Source organism: Aquarana catesbeiana, linkage group LG10 (genome assembly GCF_042186555.1).
Source record: "Aquarana catesbeiana isolate 2022-GZ linkage group LG10, ASM4218655v1, whole genome shotgun sequence".
In the NCBI taxonomy this organism is placed as follows: domain Eukaryota; kingdom Metazoa; phylum Chordata; class Amphibia; order Anura; family Ranidae; genus Aquarana; species Aquarana catesbeiana.
Genome location: NC_133333.1, coordinates 217492437 through 217505160, shown reverse-complemented (window position 1 = coordinate 217505160; position 12724 = coordinate 217492437). Strand labels below are relative to the sequence as shown.

General features: G+C 43.5%; 1 protein-coding gene across 1 annotated transcript in view; it reads right to left on the bottom strand.

Moving 5' to 3' along the window:
• ADAMTS8 (ADAM metallopeptidase with thrombospondin type 1 motif 8) overlaps positions 1-12724 on the bottom strand; it is a 66668-nt gene that overhangs the window by 15125 nt on the left and 38819 nt on the right. The window contains exon 8 of the mRNA XM_073603309.1: positions 8411-8586. Coding sequence (XP_073459410.1) covers positions 8411-8586 — 176 coding nt within the window. The remainder of the gene's footprint in view (positions 1-8410; positions 8587-12724) is intronic.

The following is a 12724-nucleotide window of genomic DNA, read 5'->3' as shown; positions in this document are numbered from 1 at the left end:
CCTCCTGTCCTGACAATCCTGGTCTTTGCATTGGTGAATATTTTGAACGCTACCATGCACTAGTTGAGTATTAGCGTAGGGTACAGCATTGCACAGACTAGACACACTTTCACAGGGTCTCCCAAGATGCCATCGCATTTTGAGAGACCCGAACCTGGAACCGGTTACAGTTATAAAAGTTAGTTACAAAAAAAAGTGTAAAAAAAAAAAAAAACACATACAAAAATATAAAATAAAAAAAAAATAGTTGTCGTTTTATTGTTCTTTCTCTCTCTATTCTCTCTCTCTATTGTTCTGTTCTTTTTTACTGTATTCTATTCTGCAATGTTTTATTGTTATTATGTTTTATCATGTTTGCTTTTCAGGTATGCAATTTTTTATACCTTACCGTTTACTGTGCTTTATTGTTAACCATTTTTTTGTCTTCAGGTACGCCATTCACGACTTTGAGTGGTTATACCAGAATGATGCCTGCAGGTTTAGGTATCATCTTGGTATCATTCTTTTCAGCCAGCGGTCGGCTTTCATGTAAAAGCAATCCTAGCGGCTAATTAGCCTCTAGACTGCTTTTACAAGCAGTGGGAGGGAATGCCCCTCCCCCCCCAACGTCTTCCGTGTTTTTCTCTGGCTCTCCTGTCTCAACAGGGAACCTGAAAATGCAGCCGGTGATTCAGCCAGCTGACCATAGAGCTGATCAGAGACCAGAGTGGCTCCAAACATCTCTATGGCCTAAGAAACCGGAAGCTACGAGCATTTTATGACTTAGATTTCGCCGGATGTAAACAGCGCCATTGGGAAATTGGGAAAGCATTTTATCACACCGATCTTGGTGTGGTCAGATGCTTTGAGGGCAGAGGAGAAATCTAGGGTCTAATAGACCCCAATTTTTGCAAAAAAGAGTACCTGTCACTACCTATTGCTATGATAGGGGATATTTACATTCCCTGAGATAACAATAAAAATGATTAAAAAAAAAAAAAAAATGAAAGAAACAGTTTAAAAATAAGATAAAAAAATAATAATAATAAAGAAAAAAAAAAAAAAAAAAAAAAAAAGCACCCCTGTCCCCCCTGCTCTCGCGCTAAGGCGAACGCAAGCGTCGGTCTGGCGTCAAATGTAAACAGCAATTGCACCATGCATGTGAGGTATCGCCGCGAAGGTCAGATCGAGGGCAGTAAGTTTAGCAGTAGACCTCCTCTGTAAATCTAAAGTGGTAACCTGTAAAGGCTTTTAAAGGCTTTTAAAAATGTATTTAGTTTGTCGCCACTGCACGTTTGTGCGCAATTTTAAAGCATGTCATGTTTGGTATCCATGTACTCGGCCTAAGATCATCTTTTTTATTTCATCAAACATTTGGGCAATATAGTGTGTTTTAGTGCATTAAAATGTAAAAAAGTGTGTTTTTTCCCCAAAAAATGCGTTTGAAAAATCGCTGCGCAAATACTGTGTGAAAAAAAAAATGAAACACCCACCATTTTAATCTGTAGGGCATTTGCTTTAAAAAAAATATATAATGTTTGGGGGTTCAAAGTAATTTTCTTGCAAAAAAAAATTATTTTTTTATGTAAACAATAAGTGTCAGAAAGGGCTTTGTCTTCAAGTGGTTAGAAGAGTGGGTGATGTGTGACATAAGCTTCTAGATGTTGTGCATAAAATGCCAGGACAGTTCAAAACCTCCCCAAATGACCCCATTTTGGAAAGTAGACACCCCAAGCTATTTGCTGAGAGTCATGTTGAGTCCATGGAATAATTTATATTGTGACACAAGTTGCGGGAAAGAGACAATTTTTTATTTTTTTTATTTTTTTTTGCGCAAAGTTGTCACTAAATGATATATTGCTCAAACATGCCATGGGAATATGTGAAATTACACCCCAAAATACATTCTGCTGCTTCTCCTGAGTACGGGGATACCACATGTGTGGGACTTTTTGGGAGCCTAGCCGTGTACGGGACCCCGAAAACCAAGCACCGCCTTCAGGCTTTCTAAGGCCGTAAATTTTTGATTTCACTCTTCACTGCCTAGCACAGTTTCGGAGGCCATGGAATGCCCAGGTGGCAAAAAAACCCCCCAAATGACCCCATTTTGGAAAGTAGACACCCCAAGCTATTTGATGAGAGGTATAGTGAGTATTTTGCAGACCTCACTTTTTGTCACAAAGTTTTGAAAATTGAAAAAAGAAAAAAAAAAAATTTTTTTCTCGTCTTTCTTTATTTTCAAAAACAAATGAGAGCTGCAAAATACTCACCATGCCTCTCAGCAAATAGCTTGGGGTGTCTACTTTCCAAAATGGGGTCATTTGGGGGGGGTTTGTGCCACCTGGGCATTCCATGGCCTCCGAAACTGTGATAGGCAGTGAGGAGTAAAATCAAAAATGTACGCCCTTAGAAATCCTGAAGGCAGTGATTGGTTTTCGGGGTCCCGTACGCGGCTAGGCTCCCAAAAAGTCCCACACATGTGGTATCCCCATACTCAGGAGAAGCAGCTAAATGTATTTTGGGGTGCAATTCCACATATGCCCATGGCCTGTGTGAGCAATATATCATTTAGTGACAACTTTGTGCAAAAAAAAAAAAAAAAAAAAAAAATTTGTCACTTTCCCGCAACTTGTGTCAAAATATAAAACATTCCATGGACTCAACATGCCTCAAAGCAAATAGCTTGGGGTGTCTACTTTCCAAAATGGGGTCATTTGGGGGGGTTTTATGTCATCTGGGCATTTTATGGCCTTCAAAACTGTGATAGGTAGTGAGGAGTAAAATCAAAAATGTACGCCCTTAGAAATCCTGAAGGCAGTGATTGGTTTTCGGGGTCCCGTACGCGGCTAGGCTCCCAAAAAGTCCCACACATGTGGTATCCCCATACTCAGGAGAAGCAGCTAAATGTATTTTGGGGTGCAATTCCACATATGCCCATGGCCTGTGTGAGCAATATATCATTTAGTGACAACTTTGTGCAAAAAAAAAAAAAAAAAAAAAAAATTTGTCACTTTCCCGCAACTTGTGTCAAAATATAAAACATTCCATGGACTCAACATGCCTCAAAGCAAATAGCTTGGGGTGTCTACTTTCCAAAATGGGGTCATTTGGGGGGGTTTTATGTCATCTGGGCATTTTATGGCCTTCAAAACTGTGATAGGTAGTGAGGAGTAAAATCAAAAATGTACGCCCTTAGAAATCCTGAAGGCAGTGATTGGTTTTCGGGGCCCCGTACGCGGCTAGGCTCCCAAAAAGTCTCACACATGTGGTATCCCCATACTCAGGAGAAGCAGCTAAATGTATTTTGGGGTGCAATTCCACATATGCCCATGGCCTGTGTGAGCAATATATCATTTAGTGACAACTTTTTGTAATTTTTTTTTTTTTTTTTTTTTTTTTGTCATTGTTCAATCACTTGGGACAAAAAAAATGAATATTCAATGGGCTCAACATGCCTCTCAGCAAATTCCTTGGGGTGTCTACTTTCCAAAATGGGGTCATTTGTGGGGGTTTTGTACTGCCCTGCCATTTTAGCACCTCAAGAAACGACATAGGCAGTCATAAATTAAAGGCTGTGTAAATTCCAGAAAATGTACCCTAGTTTGTAGACGCTATAACTTTTGCGCAAACCAATAAATATACACTTATTGACATTTTTTTTACCAAAGACATGTGGCCGAATACATTTTGGCCTAAATGTATGACTAAAATTGAGTTTATTGGATTTTTTTTAGAACAAAAAGTAGAAAATATCATTTTTTTTCAAAATTTTCGGTCTTTTTCCGTGTATAGCGCAAAAAATAAAAACGGCAGAGGTGATCAAATACTATCAAAAGAAAGCTCTATTTGTGGGAAGAAAAGGACGCAAATTTCGTTTGGGTACAGCATTGCATGACCGCGCAATTAGCAGTTAAAGCGACGCAGTGCCGAATTGTAAAAAGTGCTCTGGTCAGGAAGGGGGTAAAACCTTCCGGGGCTGAAGTGGTTAAAAAAAAATTTTTTTTTTTGAATTTTTTTTTTTTTTTTTTTGACTACAGGAGGGGGGGGGGCGGCGCCCTGGCGCCCCCTATGGACGGGCCGCCACTGGTTGCTAAGGTCCTAAAAATCCCAGGGCACCCTTGTGCACCTGGCCTGAATTGTGTGTTAAACACAAAAAACAGCAATTTATTTAATTCTCTATTTGACTAAAATATCTATCTAACATAATTCTAAAGTGCTATGAAGGATAAATTAAGTGGAAATTAGAATGGATGTATGAGTTACAAATAACTTCTCCTAAGCAAAGTTCAGAAGAGATTTCTCTCCAGAATAATTCTTTAGATGATGGCAAAAATGACTTTACATTAGCCCCACAACAATGAGAAAAAGATCTGAGACAAGATGGAAGCATTCAGCTGTATCTTTGATATCAGAAGATATAAAGTTGTCCACGACAGCCAGTGACTGGTGTGCTAAAAGCTGAATTCCAGTGTAGCGCACCCCCCTTAAGGGCTGCAGATGAAATGGAACCCCCCACCCTAGAGAGCAAGGCACACAGAATCTTAAAGCGGGGTTCCACCCAAATTTTGAACAATATCTGTATGTATTCTCTTCCTTGCCTAGATGCTGACATGCTGTTTAAAAAAATTTAAATCGCCGTAATTACCTTTTATTTTTCTATTCTTCTTTGCACTTCCTGGTTCTCCTCCCGTGGGAGTAGGCGTGTTTCTAGCCTCTCCCAGACTCCTGGGAGCTAGTCTCAGGCTTCCCAGGATGCCACTGAGCATGTGCGGGAACGAGCGGTGAATGCTGGGAGCACAGCATTCACCACATCCAGGAAATAAATGCTTGTGGGCTTCAAATGCCCACAATGAAGATGGAAACCGCCTGCAGTGAATAATATAAGTTATTCTTTCCAACGAAATCTGACACAGGCGGACATATTACACACAATATGTGAGTATGTAATGCTGAGAAGAAAAGTTTGTGAATGAACTAAAAAAAAACGATAGATAGGTGGACCCCCGCTTTAATAAGCACTCCAGAGTCAGAGAATAGTCTGTGACTTTGTGTTTGTTATTTATTGAGGGTAATAACTTGGATAGGGATGGGAGGTTATGGGATGCCCATTGACTTTAACAACGAACTTCAGGGCAACTCTTCCTATATACCAGGGGTCTTCAAACTGCGGCCCTCCAGGTGTTCAGGAACTACAATTCCCATCATGCCTAGTCATGTCTGTGAATGTCAGAGTCTTACAATGCCTCATGGGATGTGTAGTTCTGCAACAGCTGGAGGGCCGTAGTTTGAGGATCCCTGCTATATACAGTCTCTATATCCAGTTGCCCCATTACAGGCAGGAACCTGAGGCCCCTAGTGCTGACCTGCTCCTGCTGTCTTCTCTCCTTGCTCACATGCCTCCAGGAAGGCTTCCTCCGTGTGTTTTTGGTAGGATCCAGCCAAGCCCCCAAGCCCCGGCACAAGGCCACCCCCCCAGACTAGGGGGCACCCTCAAGGTCCACCAACAGCCTCCTTAAAACTCCACCCCCCCCCCCCGACTGCCCCTGCTGGCATGACATGCCTATTTATGAGGTGGCCTGCCAGCCCCCTATTGGGGATTGGCTGAGGTCCTTATAAATATTCCAAGCAGCTCCTCCTAGTCTCCACCCACTATGTTCAGAACATCCTCCAATGCCCCAAAAAACAGGGGGAGGCACCAGTGAGGCTGCTAGCATGAGACAATCAGCCCTGAGTCACTAAACCCTGACCCAGATTCACAGTTCAGACTTAGCCCTGAGCTAAAATAAATTTACCTACACTAACACCTAGCACACACTAGAGGGTGCTACACTAGGATAAGCAAATATTACCTAAATACAAGAGGTGTATGCATTCTTACTTTAATCATGGCACGCTTTGTGTATTTCTACCAGATCTGTGCAGTAATCCAGCCTGAAAGTTTGCCTTTGTGCTGGAGCTTCCAGTACTAAAGACCAGTGATTGATGCTCTCTCTCCTTGTGTGGGATTGCTGGTCTTGTCTCTGCCCCCTTCTGTAGTTATCTACAGGCAGCCTGTAGTGGGTGGACCTCCCACAGTTTTGCTCTCTGCACAGATTATGTACAGCACAGTAGTGATTTCACTGCTTCTTTTACAAGGTAATAATTGGGTTTGCAAAGGAATGTGGGGAACACAGAATGTATTTATATCTTTTGTGCCTATTGAGGAGTATATTTTAGTTAAAGTTTCTGTGCCTGGAGTACTATTATAATTTCCAACCTGACACTGTAAACATAATATGAGTATCTGAATGGTTGTCATGTGCTCCTTAGGCACGTTAACATGTGGTGCCTTGATGCAAAACAAGCCATGTTCACCTTTAAAATTTCATTTGCCACACAGATGTTAACATTGATGGAAGAACAACCTTTAAAGCTCCATGAAGATATTAAAGACATACATGAATGAAGCTTTGCATTCAGTAATATATTATTAAATATATTATTATTTTTTTTTTTTATTATTATTATTATACAGGATTAATATAGCGCCAACAGTTTGCGAAGCGCTTAACAAAATGAAGGCAGACATTACAGTTACATTACAATTTGGTACAAGAGGAATAAGAGGGCCCTGCTCATTAGAGCTTACAATCTAAGAGGGAGGGTCAATTGATACAAAAGGTAATAGCTGTGGTGGATGAGCTGATGGAGAAAGTAAAACAGTGTATTAGTTAGGAGCAGGATAGGGTTCTTTAAAGAGAAGGGTTTTCAGGGATCATCTAAAGATGAATAGATTAGGGGACAGGTGGACAGATTGGGGTAGGGAGTTCCAAAGGATGGGAGAAGCTCTGGAGTAATCCTGGAGGTGAGCATGGGAGGAGGTGACAAGGGAGCTAGAGAGCAGGAGGTCTTGGGAGGACCGAAGAGAGCGGCTTGGTTGATACTTTGGGACTAGGTTAGTGATGTAGCTGGGGGCAGAGTTATGGATGGCTTTGTAAATTGTTAGTACTTTAAATTGTATTCGTTGGGTGAGTGGAAGCCAGTGGAGGGATTGGCAGAGAGGGGTGGAGGACACTGAATGGTTGGTACGGTGGATGAGTCCTGCAGCAGCATTCATTATAGAATGAAGGGGGGATAGCCTATGTAAAGGTAATCCAATGAGGAGGGAGTTACAGTAGTCGAGGCAAGAGATAACCAGGGAGAGAATTAGAAGCTTGGTGGTGTCATTGGTTAAAAAGGGGTGTATTCTGGAAATGTTGCAAGCCGGCATGATTTGGACAGGGATTGGAAGTGGGCCTGAAAGGACAGTTCAGAGTCTAGGGTTACCCCTAGCACCCTGGCATGTGGAGACGGACTGATAGATGTGCCATTGATCTTGACAGAGAAGTCAGGGGAGGGGGCACGTGGGGGAGGAAATATTAAGAGCTCGGTTTTAGATAGATTCAGTTTGAGGAAGTGATATGACATCCAGGCTGATATGTCTGTTAGTAAATCAGTGATGCGTGAGGAAACTGTTGGGGTGAGTTGAGGGGTAGAGAGATAGATTTGGGTGTCATCGTCATATAAATGGTAGCGGAAGCCATGGGAGGCTATAAGCTGACCCAGGGAGGACGTGTAGATCGAGAATAGCAGAGGTCCAAGGACAGTACCTTGGGGGACCCCCAACGGTAAACAGTAATATATGTTTTAATGCAAGCAGTGTAAGTACTTGAACTTGACTTATAAGCCTCTCGCAGAGCTCATACTGGGAGCAGAAGAAGCAGCACATGGTGGCAGTTAGTTGTGCTTCAGTGTTGATTTGCTAACAAGGGACATACTTATAGGAGGGAAGAGCAGAAGGATAAAGAGATTAGCTCATTACTCTGCAGCTTCTCCTTTACTGTTACGGTGTAGGTGAAGGACAAGACTTGTAAGCAAGGCTTTTTTCCAGCTGGAACGCACTAATACTCACTACCGGTACCTCCAGCATTGTGCTGAGCGTCGTACATGTCTGTTAGACTCTTGCTTGTGGCACAATAATTAAATTATATTGTGTGGTTACAATGACTGTGGCATATGTGTGTACAGCAAGTAGGTTCAGGCATTATTTAGCAATAGCCCTATAGGACCCTCCCACTGATACTGCAGTTCAGCTACACCCACCATTCTGCGTAACGCCGTACCAATGTAACTGTCACTTTTGCTGGACTGCTTGGTCTGTAAATGTAGACTAGGCTTGTAAAAAAAAATGAATTTCTGTTCTGAATGCTATCATTACAGTTAATAATGTAATTCAGCTACCAGAATACAATATATGTCCCCGTACTCGTCCTGTTAATAAATCAGATTCGGGAATTGATACGGCTGGAGAATATCTGTTTTAGCATGGCAAAATTACTTGATATGTTTCTATTTTGTGTGAATTCACAGCAATTCCTGACCCCGCATGCAGATCCCACCCAGAAGTTCTTACGTGGTCTTGTTGAAGAATTCAGATATTTTCCTGCAGCTCGATCCATCCCCTCCACACACTGCACAATTGTCCAGCTTCTTCGAGGAATGCAATACATGATCACACCCGGCTTTAATGCATTGACCCTGTACGCAGACCGATAGGCTTTCCGGACCACACAGGGTGCCATCTATCACCTAGCAGAGAAGGAGATGGTCATGAAGCTAATAAACAGGCAGATAAGCAGTCTGTGTATATTTCATCTGTAGTGTATACTGTGTACAGATAGAGTTCCTGGCAGAACAAAAGTAAGATCTGGCTCAGCTTTTTAGTCTTTTACAGCTTGCTTTGTTAAAGCAAAATTAAAGTGGTTGTAAACCTCTGACATGAGCAATGATCAAAGCATATCCCTCTATGGAATGTACTTGTCTCAATTGGGAGCACTAAGTGTCATTTCTTTCTGATGTCTCATTCCTGTGCTATAGAAATGAATCACTTCTAACAATTTTCCCTGACACCAAGAGAAAAAAAGTGACAGAGGAGGGATCTCCAGCTGATTGACAGCCTCAGCTCTGTTTCTGTGTGCTGTGTGAAGGAGGATGTGTATCTTCCATTCAATCAGCTCTCAGAGCTCTCCTCACTGAGCTCTACAGAGTGAAAAGCCCCGCACACACGGGCTGAATGTTGGACGGCATTGGCTGGTTCAATAGATACTGGCCAACATTCGGCTTGTGTGTACTGCAGCCGGTCTGACAGAAGCCGGACGTTCAGCTTGTTTCGATGGGACCTCCCAGCTTCATCAGGACTTCCTGACTTCCATACTCCCACATGTTTCCATCGCAGCCCGGACGGTATGGCGTGGATAGACTTGCCTGACCGCTAGGAGCGTTGACTCCCAAATCCTGGATGGCTAGCCCAGCACAGTCGCTCCACCATATTCCTGGATTGGAACTATCAATACCTGCAGGGAGCCACATTATCATTACGAGGGGAGCTGACAGATGCGGATGGGAGCCGTCAGAAGCTGATATCGGTGACACCAACAACTGACATCTCGCTTTATAAATTTCATCAACCAAGATATGGACACAGACACGTAAATATACTCTGTTTCCATCTGCTGCCATTCCATGATGGTGTGGGCTTGACATCCATCTGCAGACTGCTATAATATACTTTGCCCACCACGGACTTGACACTCAATTGCAAGTCTTTCCACTATACCTGGAACATCACGGGCCCAAAATTCATCTGCAGGCTATTGCACCCTCCCGGTACCTACATAGGGTGTCCACTGAATGACATATTGCTGGATCATAGTCAGTTATTATTAGCTTGGTGTCCATGGCTCCTTCTGGTTGCTCCTTGATGGTGACTTTTCATCACATTGACTAGCCTGGCCATTATAGGGTTTATTTTGAGGGATTGCACCAATGCTATTTTCATGATTCTGACTTATGGCTGCTGGACTGTTTCCATTGCTCATTGATGTTCACAATTAGTCCCATTTTACTGAGTCTATGAATCTCCATGAGGTGGTGCATCATACGCCCTCCCCTCCCCACCTTTTTTTCCCCATTTATACCAGCTTTCTGCCTATGTGATATGTATGTGTGGAGTGTATGTGGATGGTGTTTAGATAGTTCACTTTGATCAGACAACGTTGTCTTTTTAGATTGTGTTTTGGTGGAGGTGTCTGCTTTTTTGTATTGGCTAATGTTTACCCTATTTTGCAATAAACTTTTGTAATTTTTATAATTTTTTGATCGCCCCCTTTCTTATTTGGTACTATATCCCTGAGGCTCTATTTTTGTGGTGCTTTGAACTTCATTTCCTCCTTTTTCTTTAGCTTAGTTCCATTATTAACTCTGTTACAGCCCATGCACACCAGATTGGGTGGGGCTGCACTGGCAGCAATTTCCACCGCAGCCCTAACACATAGACAAGGCAAAATCCATTGCCGATGTGTGTTAAAAAACCTAAAATTACTACAAGCACTACATCACTTTTTTCAGTGCACCAGGTGGTCTTGCCATAAAGGTCCTTGCTCAGGCACTTCCTGTTATATGACAACACTTTGTCCCTGTCTCCCAATCATGCTCCTGTGTTGTCACCCTTCCCCACAGGCTTTCAATTGAGAATACATGTGGCTGATTCAATACACATTACTCAGGCATGGCCCACTGTTGTCACCATCAGGAAACGGGGGAGAGAATTCAGCTGCTGGAACATGTTACACGTTCCACTCTAATTACAGGTATCATTTAAATATGTAAAAGAAAAATCAAAGCGTTTTTTTGAGGAAATAGAGTACCTGTTAGCTTCTTATTGCTGTCTGCGCCCCCCATTAGGGAGACTCACCCTCTCTATTTGTCCTGTTTACCATTATCATTGAAAGTGCCACATTTTTGGTTGACAGAAAAGGAATAAAGAGGAAATATTCCAATAGGAACACTAGTTCTGGTGACCCTGGTACAACCAGGTACTTCCTTCACTTTGGAGGGATTTGGTCTCACTTCCTGTTGTGGCTATGGGGACAGGAAGTAAACAGAAATCTCCTCAATAGGACACAGATGGCAAAAAAATGAAAATACTGATATTGGTTATAATCCTCCCTTTCTCCATCCAAATTATAAAAAAAAACAAAGTTTTGGCTTTAACACTGTCTAACCTATATGCACTTAATAACTGGCAGTTACATTCAGGTTGGGACGATTCCAACAATCTGTATAGTGAGCTTTTCCTAACACAGACACACATCTAGGCTGATGTAATAGACTGCTATGTGCAGTAATCTGGATAACTGAATAAGACATTCTGAGCTTGACATTCAGCAGAGTTTTAATGTGAGAGCTGTGTAAATGTTTTCCAGATGTTAGGGTAGAAAATTGCTGAGCTCTGACTGTTTTGCAGCCACCATACTACACCTGCATGGGGTCTGAAATTTAGCATTTAATTGATTCTAAAATCATTTTCTGTAAGGTAATATTTTAAAAATGAAATACAAACTGTAGTTTTATCCTCTGTATCAAACCACTTTCCAAAGTCCAAAGTCCCAATTGTGAAGTTAAAAAACAAACACTATTAATTAGTTATCTTTTTACTCTGCACACTAAACTGCAGTGAACAGGAAAGAACTACTTTTTTCATGCTGCAAAATTCTTCAGGGAAACTGACAAGTGTGAACAGACCAGGGGCGTAACTAGAAATAGCAGGGCCCCATAGAAAAATGTTGTATGGGGCCCCCCTGCAAACAGCCCCCCCCCCACAGCTGCCCTAGTGTCAATGCAGCGTGACCTGTGCCACATATAGCGTGACCTGTGCCACATATAGCATGACCTGTGCACAATGCAGCGTGACCTGTGCACAATGCAGCGTGACCTGTGCCCAATGCAGCGTGACCTGTACACAATGCAGTGTGACCTGTGCCCCATGCAGCGTGACCTGTGCCCAATGCAGCGTGACCTGTGCCCAATGCAGCGTGACCTGTGCCCAATGCAGCGTGACCTGTGCCCCATACAGCATGACCTGTGCCCCATACAGCTTGACCTGTGCCCCATACAGCGTGACCTGTGCCCCATACAGCGTGACCTGTGCCCCATGCAGCGTGACCTGTGCCCAATGCAGCGTGACCTGTGCCCCATACAGTGTGACCTGTGCCCCATACAGCGTGACCTGTGCCCAATGCAGCATGACCTGTGCCCAATACAGCCTGGTCTGCCTGTGCCCCATACAGCCTCACCTGTGCACAGGAGGAGGCAAGCCACCCGGATCAGCAGAGAGCAGGATTGCCCGCTGTAATAGCTTTCATTTGAATTTCCCGTCTTCCCGGGGCTCATTGTCACATAGCCCCACCTCTTGGCCTGACGCCTTTGATGATGTCACATGTCCCGCATTGGATTGGCGTTCTGTCTATCAAAGGCGCCGGGCCAAGAGGTGGAGCTATGTGACGTGAGCCCCGGGAACACTGGAAGTTCTAATGAAAGCTCTTACATCGGGCAATTCAGCTCTCTGCTGATCCGGGTGGCTTGCCTCTTCCTCTGCACAGGTGAGGCTGTATCGGGCACAGGCAGACCAGGCTGTATTGGGCACAGGCAATGCTGTATTGGGCACAGGTCACGCTGCACTGGGCACAGGTCACAGCTTGCCTCTTCCTCTCTCTTCCCCTGGCTGGGAGACTGTGCCAGCGGTGCTCTCATCCTCACTGGGCCCCACTTGGCTGCGGGCCCCATAGCGCCCGCATGGGTCGCTATGGTGGTAGTTACGCCCCTGGAACAGACCCTTGGACTGGGTGCATTAACACAAGTGCGTTGATGTGATTTGGTTTGCACTTTA